This window comes from Symphalangus syndactylus, chromosome 4 (assembly GCF_028878055.3).
Source record: "Symphalangus syndactylus isolate Jambi chromosome 4, NHGRI_mSymSyn1-v2.1_pri, whole genome shotgun sequence".
NCBI lineage: Eukaryota > Metazoa > Chordata > Mammalia > Primates > Hylobatidae > Symphalangus > Symphalangus syndactylus.
In genome coordinates this window covers 21,554,644-21,579,494 of record NC_072426.2, presented here as the reverse complement: position 1 = coordinate 21,579,494, position 24,851 = coordinate 21,554,644, and the positions used below count along the sequence as shown (strand labels likewise).

Here is a 24,851-nt window from a genome sequence, read left to right as displayed (position 1 = left end):
ATATACACCATGGAATACTATGCAGCCATAAAAAATGATGAGTTCGTGTCCTTTGTAGGGACATGGATGAAACTGGAAAACATCATTCTCAGTAAACTATCGCAAGGACAAAAAACCAAACACCGCATGTTCTCACTCATAGGTGGGAATTGAACAATGAGAACTCATGGACACAGGAAGGGGAACATCACGCTCTGGGGACTGTTGTGGGGTGGGGGGAGGGGGGAGGGACAGCATTAGGAGATACACCTAATGCTAAATGACGAGTTAATGGGTGCAGGAAATCAACATGGCACATGGATACATATGTAACAAACCTGCACATTGTGCACATGTACCCTAAAACCCTAAAGTATAATAAAAAAAAATGTATATCAAAAGAAAAATACCAAAAAATAAAAAAAAAACAAAAAAAAAACAAATAAGCCTTGCCTATTACATAGTTTTTTGTAAGTGAAGTATAATTCTAAGAAACGAGTCTTGAGAATCTGGTTTATATAATACTTATTAATTTCAATGAAAATGTATTTCTATCAGGTGGTAGTAATCTGAAGAATAAATCTGCTCAGTCTTTGGAATATTGTGCTGAATTACTGGGTTTGGACCAAGATGATCTTCGAGTAAGTTTGACCACAAGAGTCATGCTAACAACAGCAGGGGGCACCAAAGGAACAGTTATAAAGTAAGTTCCTTAACTAATTGCGCTGCAAAAATTTTGCCTTGCAGTTTGTCAAGGAAAAACATAAGTTACATTGTGTTTAAAACCTGAGCTTGATAGATCAAAATTCTGTGCATCTCAGTGGAGTAATCCACCATATAAATCAATGGAGTTTAACATAGCTCTTAAAGTTGTTCCTTGCTGATACTTGGAATTTATAAGTTAAGAGAGAGGTTTACTTTTCTACAACTATGAAAATATGAGCTGATGGTATAAATCAATATATGACAGTTTTAGGCAACAGATCATTTTATTTTAAAAGTAATTTTTTATGCAAATAATGTGTACTAAAACTTCTATTAAGCAGATCTCACTTTAGCAAAATACTTAGCAAATGACACTTTCCTTATGTTTAGGATTCTTTATTTGGGAGAAATTACAAATGAGGAGAAATAAGGGCTTAATCAAGATTTTAAAAATCAGTAACCAAGAACTTCTAGATTGTACCTAGATGTTTTTATACTTTTGTCTCCGTGTATATATTTTTGGTTTTGGTACTGTAGAATAAAATTGACATTCAGCCTTGTCATTCTGAGGCACTGCAGGATCTTCATTTGTGGAGGGAAGAAGACCCTTTATCTCTTACTAATAAGACAGGCAGTGAGCTCTAGTGACATATTTCCGAAAAAGTTGCAACAAATTTATACAGAAAGAATTTTTTGAAACAGCTTTTAGCCTGTCAGAAAATTGGCTACCTCTTATTCTTTTGAAAATTTTAGCAAGGTATGCTTAGCCTGATTCTTTGCTAAGCAAATTCAAAATTGTTCTTGTTATAAAGAAAAACTCTGGAAGAAGTTTGTAGAGTAGCACCCTACAGCCTACAGTTACTTGGTTCCTTAGAGATATCTCTGCGGCCCAAGGGAAAGCCCATAAATGTGCAGGTGGGTGGTTCTCAGGCATTGCTTCCTCCGTTTTCCCATTTTCTCCTTGTTCCAAAGCAGTTTTTTGTTGTTGTTTCCTTTTTTCAATCAATGCCATTCCATAATCCAAAGCAGCTCTTTTATGTATTCTATGTATAGCGTGTCCACATGAAACTCACTTCAAGAAAGGGTTCCATTGCAGAAAATATAAGTGAGAAATCACTGTTTAGAGAGGCTTAAGTATCAAGTTTCAGGCTCATCTGAATGACTTATAATTCTACTTCCAAATTTGACTTTTTTTTTTTTTGGTGCTCTCTTGGTACCCCATGCTTATCTTTATGATAGTATTTAGCATGGTGTTTGGAAATTCTCTTCTGTGCCAGTCTCTCTTCATCAGACTATCGTTTTCTTGAGGACAATGGCTGTGTGTCTGTACCTGCAACATTTAATACTGTTATACCATATAGTTAGTTATATTAAATAGTAGAATGGGACAGTTCAAATTTTAAGATGTAAACATTTTGTCCTAAACAGTGTAAAGAAGTTACCAAACTTTAAAGTTATCCTGAATTAAACACTGTTTCCTTCGCATTTAAGGAAAACCAAAAGGAAGGTTATTCCTTTGAATAATTTTGTATGTATTTAGGATGTAAATTAAGGTAAAAATGATTTTTTAAGCCTAATTTTTTTTAACCCAGTAATAAACTTTTGATCTAATTTTAGGTAATTCCATTAGTTCTCTTGTAGCAGTTTTCTACTTAGCCCCATTTATCTGTGCCTATTCTCACATGACCTTTGGTAACTCTTTATTTCATCCTTCTCTGTGGGTATGTTTAGGTGCACTCTGACTGTGGCATCATTTTCACAGTATACTATTATAAAGAATTTTTACTAGTATGGTTTTCTTTTATAGGGTACCTCTGAAAGTGGAGCAAGCAAACAATGCTCGTGATGCCCTGGCAAAGACGGTGTATAGCCATCTTTTTGATCATGTGGTAAACAGAGTAAATCAGTGTTTTCCTTTTGAAACATCATCCTATTTTATTGGAGTCCTAGATATTGCTGGTTTTGGTAAGTAGAGTTTCTTTTGTGAGTATACATTTGTTTCATATTTTTTCACACATTAGAATTTGTTCTTAAATCTTTTCTCCTTTGTAACTCATTTTACTTGCTGTATATGTGTAATTATATGTCCACACTCACATTTCATAATATGACCTAGATAGTCCGAGCTGATACTTTAAAGAAAAGAGGAAAGACTCGTGGGGATTAGTTTTGATGCTACTAATGCTAAAATTAAAACATTGATTGAAACTGCTATAGTTAAGGATATCTCTGTACTCTAAAAGGAATACAACTGAATAAAGGTAAATCATTGTGTGCTACTAATAAAGATAGTACATTCACTAATTAAATAACAAAGATAAATAGAGTCGCTAAAACCATTGACTAATTTGTAGAGCTGGGGATAGGTTGACCTAACTTACAGGCCAACCTCATTACTAGGTTTAGAAATTCATTGCTGTTGCTGTCAGCAAGTAGCTATATTTTCCATCAAATGAATAACATCTCAAGATAAGTAGTTAAACAACTGTAGAGCTGTTCAACCAGAAATGAAATGGGTCACCAGCATGTGAATGCTGCTTTGCTGTGAGTGACAAAAATATAAAAATCTTGAAATGTAAATCTAATGAGTTTTGTATTGGGCTTTATTGATGTGGGCATTCTTTCTGGCTGTGAAGGAGTAGTGTCTTCTTTGTGGTTTTTGCCAAAGAAATGTATGAGTGTTTACATTTGGGGAGGGATGGAGTTTTGCTTTTGATGTAATATGTATTTTAAACTTTACAATTCTCTACCTTTTGTTCAAAGGTAGAGAATTATTAATTATTATTATTAATTATTTTTTCCTTTTCTACAACAGTTTTAGCATAACACACACAAAGGATTATAAAATTGTAAAGCTGAGTGTATCTTAGACATCATGTAATATAATCTCTTGATTTTAGAAATGAATTGGTATCCACAGCATTTTTGATAAGTAATTTTACAGATTATGCAGAAAAAAATCTTCTAAAGCCCTTGTATTTTAAGTCATTTTTGTGCTTAATTTAGATTGCTTTAATACCTGTGATTTAAAAAATTGTTGGCCAGGTGCGGTGGCTCATGCCTGTAATCCCAACATTTTGGGAGGCTGAGGCCGGCAGATCACTTGAGGTCAGGAGTTTGAGACCAGCCTGGGTAACATGGTAAAACCCTGTCTCTACTAAAAATACAAAAATTAGCTGGGTGTGGTGGCACATGTCTGTAATTCCAGCTACTTGGGAGGCTCAGGCATGAGAACCACTTGAACGCGGGAGGCGGAGGTTGCAGTGAGCCAAGATTGTACGACTGCACTCCAGCCTGTGTGACAGGGAATCTGTCTCAAAAATAAATAAATAAATAGTTACAGGTGGCTTACATTTTATATCTTTTAGTATACAACATTTATCTCATTTGAGAAACACCTTATTTGTCAACTGAAGCAGGGTATTTTTAATACTTTTAATACTTATAAAGTTTTGTCTTGAAATGAGAACATTTGGGAAGTATAGAACAAATATATATAATATATAAATTTAACCTAATTTTAAATTAGGCCATTATTACAATTACATTTTATTCTATGATAAATTTATATGAAGTTGATCTCATAATGACTCTTGGTTCTGGTTTTATATTTTCAGAGTACTTTGAGCATAACAGTTTTGAACAATTTTGCATCAACTATTGCAATGAAAAACTTCAACAATTTTTTAATGAAAGGATTCTGAAGGAGGTAATTGCCATTATAAGTTTAATTTAAGATCTGCATAAAGCTATTTTAAATTTCAAGGAAGAGATATGCTGCAGTTACCCTGATAGGTGTGGACGGATGGTGTATAACGGAAGGTGGCTCAGGGAATCTGGGAAGCCCAGCAGAGGCCCCGGGGTTCGGGCACATCAGAAGTGTTAATGGTTCAGCTTAAGTTTAGGGACCCGATAAAAACCCTTAATAGGGGCTTCCTCAGAAGTGAACATCTGTTTTTATTAGTGACTTTTAATAGACTTGAAGCTCTGTTTCTTTTTATGATTTTGTTGTCTCTACTTCTTTTTTTTTTTTTTTTTTTTGTGATAGAGTCTCGCTCTGTTGCGCAGGCTGGAGTGCAGTGGTGTGATCTCGGCTCACTGCAGCCTCCGTCTCCCGGGTTCAAGTGATTCTCCTGCCTCAGCCTCCTCAGTAGCTGGGACCATAGGCATGGGCTACCATGCCCGACAAATTTTTGTATTTTTTGTAGAGACAGGGTTTCACAATTTTGGCTAGGCTAGTCTCGAACTCTTGGCCTCAAGTAATCTGCCTGCCTCGGCCTCCCAAAGTTCTGGGCTTACAGGCGTGAGCCACCGTGCCTGGCCTGTTGTCTCTACTTCTACCACACCAAACAACTTTCTACCTGCATCCCTGCCTTTGGCATCTCCCACTCTTTTTTTTGGGACGAAGTCTTGCCCAGGCTGGAGTGCAGTGGCGTGATCTCGGCTCACTGCAACCTCTGCCTTCCGGGTTCAAGCGATTCTCCTGCCTCAGCCTCCCGAGTAGCTGAGACTACAGGCATGCGCCACCATGGCCGGCTAATTTTTATATTTTTAGTAGAGATGGGGTTTCACCATGTTGGCCAGGCTGGTCTTGAACTTCAGACCTCAGGTGATCTGCCCGCCTCAGCCTCTCAAAGTGCTGGGATTACAGGCATGAGCCATGATGCCCGACTGTACCTCCCCTTCTTCAGGTCTCTCTGCTTCTCCCTACTCTGCTGCTGGCTCACCTTTCCCTGTCTGGCAGCAAAGCCACAAGTCAGGAAATTTGATGCATCCATTGTCCTGGAGTGCCTCTGGGCAGTACATTACTTGTCATGCCACCTTGTGGACTGTCAGCTCTTTCTACTGTATCTGGGCTGAAAGGTGCAATACTTTTATTTCCTATTCCCACCCTTTCTATCTTTTCCCACATTTTTATTATGCTTATGTTTTTGTGGGCTTCCCAGCACATTCTAGCTTTTGTACATTTTAGTTACATTCTATAGTTAAATGAATTCTGGCATAAACAAACAGGTAAAACAGGTACTTACCAGTAAGATAATTTCTCTGAAAACGTTTATGCAGTCAGTCACATTAGTTCTATTACCATGTGAAGTTTTACCTGCATGCCTCTAATTTAACATAAGCTAATCCTTCCCTTCTACACCAACCTACCAAAAAACTTTATCTAGAAATACTGTAAAAAGGAGACTGTATTTTGATTTATGCTCACCTTTTTAATATCCTTTAAATGTGAATTTCAAATTGAGATGTGTTTAAGTGGACAGTGCCTTCTAGAATGTCAGAAACCTTTTCTAGTATCTCTCATGGGAGGAAATATTTAAACACTCAGGAAACAATGTTAAAACATATTTACTTAAGTTCATTGCATAGTTTATCCATCTATGATAAAATCCCTTTAAAAGTTTTAAGAAGACACAAGACATATTTGAGGACTCAAATTTGATCATATATTGTTCTTCTAAATTACACTTATTTTCCCCAAGTGATGGATGCCTCCTGTATATCACTGTGTTGGTATTAGAGCCCATTTGCAGTTAATTGCTATTTCCTTTAGTGCCTGTCTGCAAATGTTCAAAATCTGTTATGTTTTTGGAAAACCACTTAAGGCTATACCAGTTTGTATAAACCTTTGCATTCTAATTAGTAAATGTTATGTTCAGAAACAGCGCAAAATTCACTATTGCCCAGTACTTCTGTATCTATGATTATGATTATTTCATTTTTAGGAACAAGAACTATATCAAAAAGAAGGTTTAGGTGTTAATGAAGTGCATTATGTGGATAATCAGGACTGTATAGGTATGTGTTTTTTAACTCCACCTTTGAAAAATATGGGAAGATGTAGTGAATGTGTTTAGTACTGTTTCTGTGCTTTTTAATTGACATTACTTGTTATACGACTTGAAACTGGTATTTGAGAGAAGGTTACTTCTCTATTACTGCTTGGAAGTTATTTTTTCCTACCAAGACACCAAAGGTATCTTTGTTGGAAGTTTTCTATAATCCCTTCTATTTATTTTGAAGGATGTTTTCCTATTTAAATAGTTAGCATGTGAATTGGTTAAGGGGGAAACTTAATTGCCTAGTCAGTAAAGAGATTTATTCACCTGAGGAAGTCCATAGTTAGGCCAGGCTCCAGGCAAGTTTGTCAGGGTTTGCCCTGCTTTTATGTGATTCTCTTGGTTCTGCTATACTCTGTGCATTGACAGCATCCTCTAACTGGTTGCGAGTTGGCTTCATGAGTCACAGCCAGATAGCACTGCGCAGCAGGAGAATAGAGGCTCTGCTTTCATTTTAGTGGTAAAGAAACCTTTCCCTGCAGCCCCGCAGCCAGTTTTCAGTCTTCCGTTTCTTTCCCACCCCATCTCTAAAATAAACTGTTGGGCAAGCCTTGTTTTTAAAACACAGTTTGATAATCCTGTCAGTAACTGATGTGCTAGATTTGAAAAAAATAGTATAATAATAATACTACTTTACATCAGTATAAATTTTCAAAGCACTTTCACATTTCATCTGGTCCACTCCACACTTGCTTAACACACGGACCCTTTCTAATCTCTGTGTCTTTGACTGTGTGGTTTGATATGGCTGGAACTCTTCCCCTTCCATTTGTCTTTCAGCCCACTTTCATCTCGTACAACATCTATCAGAATACTCGCATTTGTAGCTTAGTTCAGCGTGCCCCTCCTTCCCTACCACTAATTACCCAAGAAGCATCGTTTTCTCACTAATGTAGTTAGAATCTTTCTCTTCCTATGTCCTATAGCTTTGTTCCACTTAATAATTGTTATATGCTGTATTCAAGCAGTTTACATTTTACAGTTAGTTTGGACAGGAAGGAATTTCAAATGAATGGAAAGGGTGTAAAAATGTGTTGTTACATATTTTGTTTGAAAGCATTTACATCAGTTTCTAAAAGTATTATTAAAAAGCTATGCATGTAGAAGTTTCTGTAGTTTTACTTTACTTTGAATATAGCTGTCATTTGGAAAAGGGGGAATTTCCAATTCCTTAGCCTCTTCTCCTGGTTTACAAATGGAATGCTTATTATAGTCATTTGCTTTCTTTATGTAGTAGCTTTTCTAAAACCTATCTTAAATATATACTGTTACTTTTTTATAAATGGCCAGATTTGAAATAAAAATCCGTCAGCTCTCTATAACTTTTGAGAGAACACATATAGAATCACGTGCTGTGTTGTTTCTGATCAGTCCTTGAAATCTGTGATCAGTGAATTATTCACATATCTTTAAGATGTTATGTTTTTACACTATTGTGAGTGTTTTCATTTTTTGAAATAGATTTAATTGAAGCCAAATTAGTGGGAATACTGGATATTTTGGATGAAGAAAATCGCCTTCCCCAGCCAAGTGATCAACACTTTACATCTGTAGTTCACCAAAAGCACAAAGATCATTTTCGACTCACTGTGAGTTTGCCATTCTGAAATTGAGACTATGGTGGGATGAGACATTATTAAAAAGGTGCATTAGCTATTAGATATTATTAGATAATTAGAATAAAAATTATGACATGTATAGAACAACTATATTATATCCAGCACAGTATCTTCCTTAGATGGATATTTATATTTGATTTTTATGTAATCGAGAGACTTTTTCTCTGATGAAAAGTACATTTCACCTGTCTAATACATATGATGTGCCTGTAGTCTGAGATACTAGGGTATCTGAGGTGGGAGGACAGCTTGAGCCTGGAAGTCGAGGCTGCAGTGAGTTGTTAGCATGCCACTGCACTCCAGCCTGGGCAAAAGAGCAAGATCCTGTGTCAAAAAAATAGAAGTACAGTGAGAATTACCTGCTGTCTTCATGGTCTCCCTTCTGAGCTAAGTGGGTATCAGTTGCTTTGTTTTGTGACCTTGATCACATTCCAGGAGTTGGCACTCGGAGTCGCAAGCAGCCATCTGTCTGCTTATTTGTAAGACCAGGAGTTAAGGTTGTGGCTTAGAACTCTTGACTGGTGCAGGCAACATATATTAGATAATGATCAGCCAATTCATTTTGACCCTCTTTCCTAAGGAGTTTTGAGTGGAAAATACACTCAGAGAGGGAAATTGAATCTGAAGCAATAGAGAGATTAGGTAGAGTAAAGAGAAAAGCAGACAGACAGCAGTAGAAATAAATGAGAGGTGCACTCTAAAAGGCCAGAAGACCTGGTTTCTGTTTTTCTTCTCTTTTTTTTTTTTTGAGACAGTTTCGCTCTTGTCACCCAGGCTGGAGTGCAATGGTGCGATCTTGGCTCACTGCAAACTCCGCCTCCCGGTTTCAAGTGATTCTCCTACCTCAGCCTCCTGAGTAGCTGGGATTATAGGCATGTGCCACCACGCCCGGCTAATTTTTGTATTTTTAGTAGAGATGGGGTTTCACCAGGTTGGCCAGGAGAGTCTCAATCTCTTGACCTCATGATCTCCCTGCCTTGGCTTCCCAAAGTGCCGGGATTACAGGCGTGAGCCACCATGCCTGGCCCAGAAGACCTGGTTTCTGAACTGCTGTTAGGTCCTAGAGCTGTGCTTGAGTCTTTGTGGCAATGAAAAGTGGAGCCATTTTCCATGAGGATGGACTGTGTGGCTATTGAGATGTTTTCGTGTTCACCTCTTCTGAGCCTGTCTTTTCATTCAGCCATCATCACCTGAGGTAATAAAAGCACAGTTCCATGCTTGTACCTAGAAAGAGCCTGGCTAGCACAGACAATGTGCTAACCACACAAATGGATGTCAGTTTCAACCACAAAGATAGGTGCTGCCTCATCTCATAGACAACATCATTAACAACAACAGCAAACAGGAGAGTGAAAAAGAAAAGCTGTTTAGAGTTGCTTAGTGGAATTAGGGAACTAATAGGCAAAATTGCCTCCCAAACAAACTGTATATTATTTTGAGATTGTAACATAGTATAATGATTATTGCTTTGATGAATCCAGAAACTTAAGTGAATGGTAACAGGTAGTTTTGTTTCTATTCATCATTAACAAAATCAGTGGTAAATAGGTGAAATGGATTTACCTGAAAAGCTGATATAATTGTGTTAACCTTCACTAGGGACTAAAATCTCACAACCACCTGCTCCACTGACTTGCAATTCTTCTGTATCCCTAAATATTTCTTGTAATATGGAACCTATTTCTGTTACTTCAGTGGAGATAGAAATAAAACAATATGGATCCTCAACAAAACTTTTGCTAAAATTGAGGATAGATATCCAGTCCTATTCCTTAATAGCTCACTGGTCTTTGTTATGACCAGCCTGTGGATGCGTGGTTACCTTTACCAGGAGTTGGCACCTAGAGTCACAAGCAGGTGACTTACCAGGGGCACTAATTGCTAGTCAACAGAATTGTCACGAGGGTCTCAGCGGCATGTGACTTAAAAGACAGTAAACTGAAGCATCAAGAATGGGCCTTGGCTGCTTTTGTCAACCAAGAACAAGAGTAAAGCAGTAAATCCTATTTTATATAGGTTATTCCTTTTGTTGTATTTTTTGAAAATAAAATAATCATTTATTGAACACTTAGATGTGGCAGGCACTATTCTAATGCTTTTACTTGAATTATTTAATCCTGTTAGATGTGTATGCTATAGATGAGGAGACATATAAGGAGAGGTTAAGTGACATGCCTAATGTGGCATGTGAAGAAATGGTAGGTTGGGAGTCAGGCTAGGCACTTTGGCTGCAGAGCCCGCACTCTGGCTTGTCCTGGTGTATTGCCTCCCACAGGGAAGAGCCTCTCTGTTCTGCTACCTCTTCAACCTTGAGCAAGCCTCTAAGGTTCCCAAGTCAGTTTTCTCAATTTTATTTTTTAGATTTTTCTTTTTTTTTTTGTAGAGACACAATTTCGCCATGTTGCCCAGGCTAGTCTTGAACTCCTGAGCTTAAGCGACCCACCCGCTTCAGCCTCCCAAAGTGCTGGAATTATTGGCATGAGCCACCGTGCCTGGCCAGTACTAACTGGGCCTGACCCTGCTTAGCTTTTGAGATCAGATGAGATTAGGCGCATTCAGAGTGGTATGGCAGTAGACTCTCAATTTTGAATGATGTCTTTTTTTTTTTTTTTTTTTTTTTGAGACAGGGTCTGGCTCTGTTGCCCTGGGTGGAGTGCAGTGGTACTTTCTTGGCTCACTGCAACCTCTGCCTCCTGGGCTCAAACCATCTTCCCACCTTAGCCTCTCGAGTAGCTGGGACTACAGGCCTGCTCCACCATGCCTGGCTAATTTTGCATATTTTTTATAGAGATGGGGTTTTGCCATGTTGCTCAGGCTGGTCTCAAACTCCTGAGCTCAAGCATTCCACCTGCCTCAGCCTCCCGAAGTGCTAGGATTATAGGTGTGAGCCACCGCACCTAGCCCAACATCGCTTTTCTTACCCTTAGGTTATTTCGGGGGTCAGAGGTGATCTTGTAAGTGAAAACATTTTAGAAACTTTATGATATACATATGAGATATTATGATTAAATGGTACAACCTAAAATGATTTAGTTTTCTTGAAATAAATTCAGGCTCCTTGTGTAAATATGTTAGGCTATATTATTTGAAACGGTAGGAGAGTCCCTGTGCTGATGTCAGGTGTTTCTTTGACTGGCTGCACATGGAAATCATTTGATGTAAATGGTATGGGCTTTGGGACGTTTAAAAGTTCTCCAGGTTGATCCTTTTGTAGTTCATAAGCCTGATGATTGGATTTTCATGCTCATGTGTGAGATCTTCCTCCCTCAGCCTTGTTAATGTGTTGGCACATTACTCATCTGACGTGAAAGAGATAGATACATTTTAAAAAGTTATCCAGGTAATTCTAATAGAGTACCAAGGTTGAGAACCACTGCTTTAGAAATAGGTGGTTAACTTTGTAAAATGCCGACTGCGTTTTGCATGTGCTTTTTTAAAAAAAATTTTTTTTATTACAAGCATGTGCTTTTAAATTGTGTTTTTTTTTAGGTCTCTCTCTCTCCGTCTCTGTCTCTGTCTCTCTCTCTCTCGGTGTGTGTGTGTGTCTTACACCTATTTTCTTTCCTAAGAGATTATACCAAATATTTGCTAGATTTTATTGATACTTTAAGGCATACTCAATACATAAAGGCAGTATAATTGTTAAAAATGTGAAAATTTCCTGTATAATTTTAAGTGTTTTACACCTCAGTTGCTTTCTAAAGAATGATTCTGTAATATATTTTTGATCATTTAATAACTCATATATGTATTGTTTTTCAGATTCCCAGAAAATCTAAGCTGGCAGTTCACAGGAACATCAGAGATGATGAAGGCTTCATTATCAGGCATTTTGCGGGGGCAGTGTGTTATGAAACAGTGAGTATAACTTTTATAAGGAGAAAACCATTTCATGTTGAAGCTGCACTGTACAGTATGATAGCTTCTAGTCACATGTGGTTGATTATTAATTTTTTCACGTGTTGTTATTTAAATTAAATAAAATTACAAATTCAATTCCTCAGTACACTAGCCACACTTCAGGTGCCCAGTGTCCACACTGACTAGTGGTGACTGCGTTGGACAGTGCAGGTACAGATCATTTCTGTCATCACAGAAAGTTCCTTTGGACAGAGCCATGTTAAGTGATATTATCACAAGATGGACAGAAACATTCCTGTTTATTTTTCAGACCCAGTTTGTGGAGAAAAATAATGATGCTTTACATATGTCTCTTGAATCCTTAATATGTGAATCCAGAGATAAGTTTATACGGGAATTGTTTGAATCATCCACAAATAACAACAAAGATACTAAACAAAAAGCAGGAAAACTTAGCTTCATCAGTGTGGGAAACAAGTTTAAGGTATTTGTGTTATTTAATTTTTTTTACTATATTTAAAATGAAATTATTGTTTTATATTCTAAAATGGATAATGTAGATCGCTGTCAGAAATCTCACAGTGAAGTTCAAGAGCAGACCCTGCATTGTTGATATTTGTATGCAAAATATCATAATGTAGGCCTAGTAATTGAACATACAGAAATGCTTGTAATTTTCTGAATGTGTTCATTCTTGGTTCTTAACATATCTGATTGCCTCTCCTAATGTTCTTGCTTCTGCATACTGTCTGGTTGACCTTCAAACCTTCTCTTTCCCATGTGTTTTCTGTTTCCTTCCTCATTCAGCCGTTTTGTTTTAGCTGGAGTAGTCCAGCTCGGGATGGCTAGAGAGGACTAGTTGAGTTGAGAGAGGAAAGCAGGCACAGCCAGGGGCTTCAGGTAAATGATCGCATTCATGGACTCCTATTTATAAAGTGGCTGCCATGTTAAAAAGAGCCCATCTCAAGTTAATGATTCAGTTTGTAATTCATTTTCAATGTGTTTCTCTCACAGTGGCATTTTGGGTGTGCATATTACACTAAAATTTGATTAAAGCTTTTAATAACTTCTGTTAAAGATAAGCACTTAGGTGTGGCAAACTCTTCAAACTGCTTATTTAACATGGAAGAATATTTCATTTGTTTTATTAATTTTGGATCAGGAATTTATTCTTCAGGGTCTGACAAGGAATGGCACAGGGTTTGTCTTAGAAACAGAACACTACTAATTGGTTCTAGTTGTTGAGGAGTGTAGAAAAAATAATGTTAAAATTTGTGATGTTATGAGTTTAATGAATGACAAACTATAATATGTAGAACAAAAATGTATACAAGAGAATTAATTTCTTATATATTTCTACAAAGTATTATTGTTATATTTATAATAAAACTCTACATTTGCCTTTCACTATATGTACTTTAAATATTTAAAATAATGTAATTAGGAAAAAGATTTAAGTGTCAGAATGTTATGGTACTGATAATATAAGCCTCCCCAAATTTATTTTGGATTGAAATGGGCTCTAAATAACTAAGTTGATAAAATATTTATAAGAGCTAGTTTTTTTTTAAGCTTAAACATAAATACAGGGAAAAACCTCATAATACATTTTTAGGTAACTGAATAAAAAGCCTTGAATTTTGTTATAAGTTATATTCATTATTAAGAGTTTCTGATTCAATGAACAATCTTTTTTTTATTTGAATATTCTTCTATTTCTGAATTGACATTTGATAGCAGATTGGTTTAAAAATAGTATAAATGGATGTCATTCACTATTTTCCTACTCTAATATTATTGTAGTATTGCTGATAAGAGCATACTTGAAACTTTAGACAATATAAATAAAAACAAAGACATTCTTACAGTTTTTCTTTGGATTACATCATCTTTTATGTTGAGCCATGAAACTTCTTATAATTGCTTATATTTAATACAATGTATTTTTTTACATTAAGCCACTAAAAGTGATAGCTGAATGATACTACTAATAAAATATTTCACGTTTTTCTCTGAGATACCTTGAAATGAAATAGTAATAGATTCTTAATTTTAAATAGAATAGCTCATTAAATTAAAATGGAAGTATATAAGGCAATAAACCCAAAACAGGCTATCATTTACAGCAATACTTCAGTTACCCAACATCACTGGAAACTAGCAATTTTCTACTGGAAAGTGCCTTTTTCAGGTTATTGAAACATAAACCCTTTACTGTTAGTGTTTTAGAAAAAGTTATCCTTTTTGATGGAAACATAATTCTATTATAAGAATATTTGTATGTTTTCAAATAAAAATAAAATACACATAAAGCGTGAGTTGCCTAAGGCTTTTTACTCTTAAGCGTTATGGTCCTTGGCTGTTCTTTAATAGTTGACTTTCTTCCCTCTTTTTTCAGCTGCTAAGAGTTTATTTTGATGCTTCTATTCTTTTGACTTTATCTCCATTTTTTTTTTTTTGTTTGGAGAATACTGTACTTAGTCTGTGGATGAAGGAGTCTGGACTTTGTGACAGTTATTTTCTTTCCAAATTAGTCACTTTAATACTGTTCAGGCATGGTGGTTCAGATTGATTACGGTTGTCAGAACTCTGTCAATAAGTGGGATACAACTGTATTTCTTTAATTCAATGACAAATCCATTCCATTTTAATAAATTAAGCCTCTCAGTATATGTGATGTATACTGTAATAGTATCACTCATAGGAGAATGAAATTTGGTGTCAGGCCGATGTTGGAATCGTGACTGCCATTATTAGCTCCGTAACTTCGGGCAAGTTATTTATTTCCTTGGATCTCAATACTTTCACCTGTAAAATGAGGTCCTTAATTAGGATTGTCTTGTTCTATCCTTAATTAGATTAAACATAATAACTCCTATGAAAAGCTTTGAGCAGTACCTGACTTATAGATCACATTCAGTAAACTATACTTATTAATTATAGCTATGATTAATACAATGTTAGTTTAAAAATTAACATTAGTGGCTGGGCGCGGTGGCTCACGCTTGTAATCCCAGCACTTTGGGAGGCTGAGGCGGGCGGATCACAAGGTCAGGAGATCGAGACCACGGTGAAACCCTGTCTCTACTAAAAATACAAAAAATTAGCCGGGCGTGGTGGTGGGCGCCTGTAGTCCCAGCTACTCGGAGAGGCTGAGGCGGGAGAATGGCGTGAACCTGGGAGGCGGAGCTTGCAGTGAGCCGAGATTGCGCCACTGCACTCCAGCCTGGGCGACAGAGCGAGACTCTGTCTAAAAAAAAAAAAAAAAAATTAACATTAGTTTGTCTTTTGTATGTAGTATAATAAATATCTCAGTATAAAATCCAGATAGAAAAATTTTACATAATTAACTTATTTTGTAGAGTAGTAAGGCAAATAAATGATTTTAATACATTGAACCACACCACATCATAATCAATGTTATAAAAACAAGAAAGCATAGTAATTTGTAATGTTCATTGTCAATTTTTTTTGAGAAAATTGTCAAAGCATTTAAAAATAACTGAAATGTAAAATGTTTTAAAATGTTAAAGAGGCTGGGTGCGGTGGCTCACACCTGTAATCCTAGCACTTTGGGAGGCCGAGGCTTGCGGATCACGAGGTCAGGAGATCGAGACCATCCTGGCTAAAATGGTAAAACCCTGTCTCTACCAAAAATACAAAAAAATTAGCCGGGCGTGGTGGTGGGCGCCTGTAATCCCCGCTACTCGGGAGGCTGAGCCACGAGAATTCCGTGAACCCGGGAGGCGGAGCTTGCAGTGAGCCTAGATGATGCCACTGCACTCCAGCCTGGGTGACAGAGCAAGACTCCGTCTCAAAAAAAAAAAAAAAAAGTTACAGAGGATTTCTGTAGCTAGGCAGGACAATTTTGTTTACGCTAAGTGTTCCATAAAACAGTCCTAATATATACCATTAGTGTATATTTTAAACACGTCTTCATTCTTAATGTGTGTGACACAAACTGCAGTTTGCCACATTCAAAGACTGTGCTATTGATCTCTTATTAAATGCATCCTCACTATTTTCATTTACTTCCTTCATTGCCTGTACATTTTTTCCTCATTCATTCCATCTGCAAATATGTGTGTATGTTTTTTAATATTGCTAATTTTCAGTCTTTTAATTACACAACTTCTGTGTAAGTTATTGTTCTTGCATTACATTAGCCGTTTTGCATGATGCTGTCTGTTAAAGAATTTCTGTACCAGGAGGTTGTTAAACTGGAATGTGTCGTATTTGGATGTTATTGCATGTTATTTTATTCCAATACTGGAGAGCTAATATTAACTCATGACACTGTGTACTTTGGCTTTTTGAAATAATAAATTGATTTCCTTTCTTTCACAGACACAGTTAAATTTGCTTCTGGATAAACTTCGAAGTACTGTGAGTACGCTTAAAAAGAAAACAGGTTGTTTTTATTGGTCATCTAAAACTATTATTAGTAATTATGCAAGTAGGCCTAGTAACCCTGTACTAATTAAAAATACATTTTAAACTTTATTCCCTTATTTTAAAAAATTAGTTTTAAAAATGGTTATCGTTTTGATTAGTTTTTTTTCTGAAGGCCAAATATGTATGTGAAGTCAGATTATTTTATAAATATATAGAATTCTTGACTATTTAAAAATTAAGATTATCTTACAGTTTCAGGAAAGTGAAAATAAGTAGTAATAGTGGAGAAGAATTTTTTTTTTTAGGATTAAAGATTAGGCATGAGATTCAATCTTATTTTATTACTCCTACAGTAACATTCTCCAGTCATGGCAATGCTGATGTGGAAAAAATGGACAAAATATTTTTGTGCCTTGCTATAGAGACAAAATTTATTAGAAGCCTGCTTTTTAACTATACATTTTAGTAATTCACCCCATTTTCTTAAATGAGAAAACATCATAGAAAGAAATTATATGTGGTTTATATAAATGAAGCATGATTCCAAAGTAAGACTTACTTTTTACACAAATCCACAGAACTTGAAATTTTGTTTTTGTTTTTGAGACAAGGTCTCATTCTCTCTCGCCCAGGCTGGAGTGCAGTGGTGCAATCACAACTCACTGCAACCTCTGCCTCTCTGGTTAAAGTGGTCCTCCCACCTCAGCCTCCCAATTAGCTGAGACTACAGGCATGTACCACCACTCCTGGCTAATTTTTGTATTTTTTGTAGATAGGAGGTTTCGCCATGTTTCCCAGGCTGGTCTTGAACTCCTGGACTCAAGTGATCTGCCTGACTTGGCCTCCCAAAGTGCTGGCATTTCAGGCATGAGCCATAGCACTTAGTTAGAACTTGCGTATTCTTTTTCAAATAGTCATTTTGAATAGCCAGACATTTATTATATCAGTATTGTTGTTGCTTAACTTACTGTTAGATTAGTTTTTGGAACCATTAAAAATCTTTTTAATATCCTCTTTGGCTGCAAATATCTATCTCTTAAGGCCATGTATATTTAAAAACCAAGTCTGATGAAGAGAGTATTTTATTTTTATTTCTTAGATAGGGTGCTGCTCTGAAATTATGAGATCACTTTGTGATTTATAGAAAAAAAGGATTTCTAAAACGTGTTCTAAAAGTGTTTGTGGGCCGGGTGCCATGGCTTACGCTTGTAATCCCCAGCACTTTGGGAAGGCTGAGGCGGGTGGATCACTTGAGATCAGGAGTTTGAGACCAGCCTGGCCAATATGGTGAAACCTCGTCTCTGCTAAAAAATACAGAAATTAGCTGGGCATGGTGGGGCGCACTTGTAATCATAGCTACTTGGGAGGCTGAGGCAGAAGAATCACTTGAACCCAGGAGGCGGAGGTTGCAGTGAGCCAAGATCACGCCGCTGCACTCCAATCTGGATGACAGAACGAGACTCTCTCTCAAAAACAAAAATAAAAATAAATGAATAAATAAATAAATAAAAGTGTTTCTAGGGAGCATCATTGTTGAAGTAATTATTTGCAAGGTAACTACTTTGAAGAGAAACAGTTATTTGGATGTCTGTTAGCCTCAGTACTCAACAATACGTTTCACTGTATACATAATCAGTATTCTTTCCACCTCATTCAGCATAATCTGATAATTGATTCCAAACGAATGCCTTTAAGCTTTAAAAAATATTGTTTGACAAACAAAATGTTAAAATGTACAACAGCGCAGCTTAGGGACCTACTGTATGTTTTTGAAATAGAATGATTGAAAATATTGTTTTGTTTTCTTTTACACTTTGGCCTAAGTCTTAAGGGGCATAATTTTATTTACTCCTTTTGTTATAGGGAAATTTTATTATCATAGAAATATGGCATACATAAATACATTTAAATATAGAAAAAAATCACATGTACATCAGCCTGCAAAATGTATTGTTTAAATATGTTAGACAATTAAATGTGTTAAACTTTACAGTGAAAGACTTTTTACAGTTTTTGACATTCAAATCTAAAATGTAGTATTTTTGTAATATTAATTAGTAATTCAAAAAGTCATTGTAAGCTTTAAAGCAGAAAAAGTATGCTTGTAAAATTTTGAGGTTTTTTTTTTCTGATGGAGTCTCACTCTGTCACCCAGGCTGGAGTGCAATGGCACCATCTCAGCTCACTGCAACCTCCACCTCCTGGGTTCAAGTGGTTCTCCTGCCTCAGCCTCCCAAGTAGCTGGGATTACAGTTGCCCGCCACCATGCCTGGCTAATTTTTGTATTTTTAGTAGAGATGGGATTTCACCATGTTGGCCAGGCTGGTCTTGAACTCCTGACCTCAGGTGATCTGCTCATCTCAGCCTCTCAAAATGCTGGATTACAGGCATGAGCCACTGCTCCCAGCCTTGAGTTCTTTAGTAATTACTTTTACATGTTCATAGGTTAATGTTAATATGCTTTGAAAGTTGCAGGTATTCATAGAAACAGAAAACTAAGGATGCTATATGTATTGTAACAAAAAATACCTTTATTTTCCTAGGGAGCAAGCTTTATTCGTTGCATCAAACCTAACTTAAAGATGACAAGCCACCACTTTGAAGGTGCTCAAATTCTGTCTCAGCTTCAGTGTTCAGGTATTTTCATAATCTCTGTCAGTGTGTGTTAGTAGTCATAGCTCAAATACAATTTAATAGGTTCAATATTTTCAAATAATTCACCATTATCTTATTTTACAGTGCAATAAAATCTTCATCTTATATTTTCTTTAATTATAAGAAAAGTATAGAGCCCCATGTGGTGGTGTACACCTGTAGTGCCAGCTACTTGGGTGGTTGAGGCAAGAGGACTGTTTCAGCCTGAGTTCAAAGTCAGCCTGGGCAACATAGCAAGATCTGTTTTAGAAAAGAAAAGCATGGATGACAAAATATTTGAGCAAAATTGAGATGTTGTTTATTGTGAAATAAACAATTTCACATTAAACATTTATGGACACCCTCTAACAGCAAAACTGGATCTTCCCTAAGTAGGCAGCTTTCTCAGTCCAGCAGTAGTTCATTTCTCATTCCACACATGATGGTCAGAAGGTAGGTTTTGTTGTCCTTTCTTCCCACTCCACCACTTGTAAAGAAAATGAAAACACGATTCCCTCTGCATCTGTGACACTTCATGCATTTGCTTAAACTGTCACTTCCTGCCCCTCACCCTACCATGTCTGACCTTGCTCGGGCACCAGGCTTGCTCTGTTTGCTTTATGCCATGCCCGTCCTCCCTCCTCACCAACACTACCCCTAATTTTTCCCAAGGTATCAGCCTTCTCCTTTCTTGTTTATGTTTTGATCCAACTCAGCTTCCTGATACTTCCTTAAACTTCCTTCTTCTCTGACTCCTTATTTTGCTCCTTTGAGAGGTAGATTTACTATGAAGCTAAGATTACTTAAGCTTCAGGGTCCTTCATTTAAATAAACCCCTTCCAAAGCCCTGCATGTAATTTTCTGCTTTGCTAAAGGCCTGTCCCCATGTAAGCTTCAGCCCCCGCCTCACAAATCTGGATCTGCCCTTGACTTCTCTTGCAAAACCATAGCTATTGATGAACCTAATTCTGTTCTTTCTTATTGTCTGCACAGGGCTGATAGACAAGACAGGATGGCACCAGTTAAATTCATCATCACTGATCTTTAAAGGGCTCCCAAACCTGTCCTGCCAAGTTTTCCTGGTCAGCATGTTCTGTTTCTCATCAGAGACTGGTCAGACCCATCCTGCTTTCCTCAAATCTCTGCGCCTCTGGTATCAGATGGGCTTACCTCCTTAACTAAATATCCGAAAGCTTCTCTTGTCTGCTACCAAGCACTTCTGCCTACCACTTAACCTTCCCTTCTGTTAAGAAAGTAGGGATTGCCTCTCTTCCTGGTTGAGGCTTATAGTTCTTTGAAAGCCATCTCTTCCTAGTTTTTCATAGATCTTCAGCATTGTTTATGTTTGTCATACTATTCCCTTTCGGATAGATCTTTCCCATTACCATTTAAACATGCTGACATCTCATCTCTGAGCCACATTCCCTTACAGCTACCTCCTCCTTACTGTTTTTCTCCAGTTCCTTTTCTCTCCAAGAATAGGTTATTATTGCTTTTACAGTTTCATGCATTCCACTTACTCTTTAACTCCAGGATAATTTAGCTCCCACCTTGATGAGGTCACCAGTGATTGCCTTGTTCTGAAGCAAATGTCCCTTTTGCAGTCCTTATTTTAGTGGACTTCATAGCCACATTGGACTCTGGCCAACCCTTTTAACATATCCTTTTCTTGGTTCCTGACATGGTCTATGCCCCTGCTTTTCTTTTGAATTCTCTGACCTTTCCTGATTCCCCTGCAGGCTCATTGTCTTCTACCTGGACATTTGTTATCATTTTTCAGGATTTAAGTTAGGCCTGTTTTTCTTCTCATTCTATGTCAGTACTGTCCAGAAGACCTTTACATGATGATGGAAATTTTCCATATCTGTCAGTTTAGTAGCCATGAGACACATTTGACTCCTAAGTACTTGAAATGTGGCTAAGAATGAGTGAGTTACTAAATTTTAAATTTTGTTTAATTTAAAATTTTTTTTGGTTGGGAGGGGCAGGGTTTATTCTGTTACCCAGGCTGGAGTGCAGTGGCACAATCATGGCTCACTGCAGCCTCAACCTCCCGTACTCAAGTGATCCTCCTGCTTCAGCCTCTCAAGTAGCTGGAACTAGAGGCATGTGCCACCACGCCCAGCTAATTAAAAAAAAATTTTTTTTGTACGGACAGGATCTCACTATGTTGCCCAGGCTGGTCTCCTGGTCTCAAACTCCTGGGTTCAAGTGATCTTCCTCCCTCAGCCTCCCAAAGTGATGGGATTATAGGCATGAGCCACCATGCCTGGTCTTAATTTTAATTTTTAAAAATTTAAATTTAAGTAGTCTTATGTGGCTAGTGCCGCTGTAGAGCACGTGGCTAGTGACCGCCAAGTTGAACAGCACAGATGTATATTCCCTTAGGTAGGCTCCCCAGTCCTGCTGATGTAACCTTCTAAACAGTGAGTCCTGATAGTCTCTAATCCAAGCTGTCACCATCTCTTACCTGGATTTTTGCTGTAGCTTCCTAAGTATTCTTCTATCTCTTCAATCTGTTTTTCACATGTATCCAGAATTATCCACAACTCATCTCTAATCATCATGTCCTTTTACTGCTTAAAATGCTCTAATGGCTTCAGATTAGTATTAGGGTGAAGAGGTCCCATAGAGCCTGGCCCATGTGTCTCTAGCTTCATTTCTTTACACTCTCTCTCTCCCCTTTCTCCTTCAGCCACCCTAATTTTCATTTTTGTTCCCTAAATGCTGCATATTTCCTCCCAGCACAGGACCTGTGCACATGCTACCTCCTCTGTTTGGGATGTTCTTGCTGTACCTTTTCCTTTATCTTTCACATCTCAGCTCTGTCATCGCTTCCTATGAAAGCTTTTCTTGATATTCCTGACATGGAGGGGAGCCTGAGTTTGGGGTGCTGAGCTCAAGTGCCTTTATTTCACAGTTGTAGTTACAAATTTTGTACATATTTGTATAATTATTTTATTTTCCCCTCCTTTATTCCATAAGCCCCATGCATCTGTTTTGGCTTACACATACATTCCTGTTTCCCTGGCATATACTAGACTCAGTAAATATTTGTTGAATGGAATGAACAGTGTAGAAAATATGAAGATTTATTTGTGACTAATGCTAGCAAATACTGGAAAATTAAGTAGTTCATGTCTGTTATATTTTCCATAAAGTAGAGATGTATTTTTGTAATATTCAAGTCAATTTTTTTTTCCCATTTGAATTCCTCTTTATTTCCTAAGTGAACACCTAGTGTCCTGGCAAGTTGCACCTGTTTAGATTTAGCTGTATATGCTATCAGATTAGTGGAGAGAGTATGGGCTACTGATGAATCCTTTAGCTAGGATTCCTCTTTCAATAAGCAGTATATTTCAACATCTTAAGACATGTTGGCACTTTAACAGATAATACCAATTCATTATACTTTGATTTTTTTAAGTACCAATAATAAATATCATAATAGTAATAATGATAATGATACAGAATTTGTTCCAGTCATGTAGCTAGGTGATGAGAAAATGCAAAAATCAGTAAGTTGTAGAAATAAAAATATTTATGAAGCTTTCTAAAATAAAGATATTTAAGATTCGAATTGTACTTTAACTTTCCATTTTCATTTTTTTCATTTTAAAGAGAATTAATAAATTTAAGGCACCTTTTACTAAAATTACTATTTTTTTTTTAAGATGGAGTTTCGCTCTTGTTGCCTAGGCTGGAGTGCAATGGTGCGATCTTGGCTCACCGCAACCTCTGCCTCCCAGGTTCAAGCAATTCTCCTGCCTCAGCCTCCCGAGTAGCTGGGATTACAAGCATGTACCACCACGCTGGCTAATTTTGTATTTTTAGTAGAGATGGGCTTTCTCCATGTTGAGGTTGGTCTCGAACTCCTGACCTCAGGTGATCTGCCTGCCTCAGCCTCCCAAAGTGCTGGGATTATAGGTGTGGGCCACTGCGCCTGGCCTCTTTTTTTTTTTTTTTGCGACAGAATCTCACTCTGTTGCCCAGGGTGGAGTGCAGTGGTACAATCTTGGCTCACTGCAACCTCTGCCTTCCGGGTTCAAGTGATTATCCTGCCTCAGCCTCCCCAGTAGGTGGGATTACAGGTGCCCACCACCATGCCTGGCTAATTCTTGTATTTTTAGCAGAGACTGAATTTCACCATGTTGGCCAGGCTGGTGTCAAACTCCTGACCTCAAATGATCTGTTTGCCTCGGCCTCCTGAAGTGCTGGGATTGCAGGCGTGAGCCACCATGCCCGGCCTAAAATTACTATCTTCTGATTGGCAAACACCAGGGCAAAGTAGGGGAAGGTGAGAGAAGGCAAGTTTTGTTCTTCTGTAACCTTGGGGCTGTGCTGCCTGTCTTGTAGCAAAGAGGGGTGGCAGCTCTGCACCTAGAAGCCGCTCGTCAGACTCCAAGAGTAAAAGCCAGTTCATGGAAATGTTTAGAAGGCAGAGTATTCACCTTAGTGGTTAAAAAAGAAAAATTTAAGCTTCAAAACATCTTAAGAGTAAACTAGCTGCAAGTGCTGAGAAAGCAGTTGTAGGCTTGGTAATTTGTTAAGCACCATGATATTCTTAATGAACTGTGAGACAGTTTATAGTTTGCAGCTGCAGGGCAAGCCAGGAGACTTAGATGCATACATTTCCAAAGGTACTTGTTTATTTGATACAAATGGCCAAAAACTGTGATGATACTAACCAAACTTTACTTTGCTTTCTCCAAGCAAAGCCTAGAGCTAAATCTAGTTCTGGAGACTTTTTTTTCCCCCATACGAATGATTTCTTTAATGTGTTTCATTAATTAATATTGAAAATTCACCGTAACAGAAATTAAGTAGTACAGAATAATATAAGTAACAAGAAATCTCAGCTCTTAGAGGTGACCACTTAACTCTACGTCTTGGATATATTTTTTATACTGGTTGGATTAAGCTTTGCTCTATTCTTTTAAATTAATATGTTATATCCTATCATATGGTTGTAACACAATCAATTGATATTTTGGTTTTTTTCTGGGTTTTTTTCTATTACCAACAATGACCCAGAGGACATCTGGACATTGTCCACACGCGTATCTTTGCCCACAAGTGTGAAAAATCATAGAATAGATTTACTGAGCCAAGGGGATATTTCCAAATTGCCATCCAAAATTGTTACACTGGCTTACTTTTCTATTAAGAATGCATCTGTGTGTTTTCCTACGCTGTCATCAGCTCTGAGTAACTAGTTGATATCTTATACCTTTGCCAGTCAAATGGGTTAAAATTCAATCTGACTGCTTGTAAAGGCCATCTTTCCTGTGAGATTACTTTAAAATAAAAATTCACTGGTTTAAAAAGTCTTAGAGTTTGTTTTAATTTAAATTTTTGCCCAGCAGGAATTTATTTTGGTGTAAGAAGGGAGACAAGGATCTAATGTTATTTTTGTTTTCCAAGTGGCTTGCCATTTGTCGTAATACTATTTATTGAATAATCTTACTTTCTCCGTTGATTTGAATAGTCCCAGAGGCTGAAATCTAGATCTTGTAAATAAAAGTCCTGGCATCACTTATAGCTCAGCCTTTCCCTGCCTATTTCACACTTTTTCTGACCTGAAAAGCTCACATTGACCCAAGACTCAGATTAACCACTTACTAGAGTTATACTGAAAATAGATATTTATCCAATAGACTAATCATCCCAGTAGTCTAGTTGCTTTGAGAAGTGAGGGAAAGGCAGTCTTTATAGTGAAACAGTGAGCTCTTCTTTCTTTTCCATTTGCCTTATGCACTGATGATAACTTGGGAATGTATCTACTTTTTGGAGATTCTTTCAGGAATTTTGTTCT

At 37.2% G+C, this 24,851-nt stretch overlaps 1 protein-coding gene and 1 non-coding gene across 7 annotated transcripts in view; both read left to right on the top strand.

Annotated features, from left to right (window-relative positions):
- Positions 1-24,851, top strand: part of MYO6 (myosin VI) — a 107,136-nt gene that overhangs the window by 50,617 nt on the left and 31,668 nt on the right. For all 6 annotated transcript variants that reach the window (XM_055274213.2, XM_063637855.1, XM_063637859.1 and 3 more), the window contains 9 exons: positions 538-682; positions 2,492-2,649; positions 4,302-4,393; positions 6,414-6,486; positions 7,989-8,116; positions 11,909-12,004; positions 12,318-12,491; positions 16,355-16,393; positions 18,946-19,039. In XM_055274213.2, coding sequence (XP_055130188.1) covers positions 538-682; positions 2,492-2,649; positions 4,302-4,393; positions 6,414-6,486; positions 7,989-8,116; positions 11,909-12,004; positions 12,318-12,491; positions 16,355-16,393; positions 18,946-19,039 — 999 coding nt within the window. The remainder of the gene's footprint in view (positions 1-537; positions 683-2,491; positions 2,650-4,301; positions 4,394-6,413; positions 6,487-7,988; positions 8,117-11,908; positions 12,005-12,317; positions 12,492-16,354; positions 16,394-18,945; positions 19,040-24,851) is intronic.
- On the top strand, positions 11,349-11,451 carry LOC129481474 (small nucleolar RNA U13). Its single transcript, XR_008657460.1, has one exon. It is a non-coding gene; the product is annotated as a small nucleolar RNA U13 (small nucleolar RNA).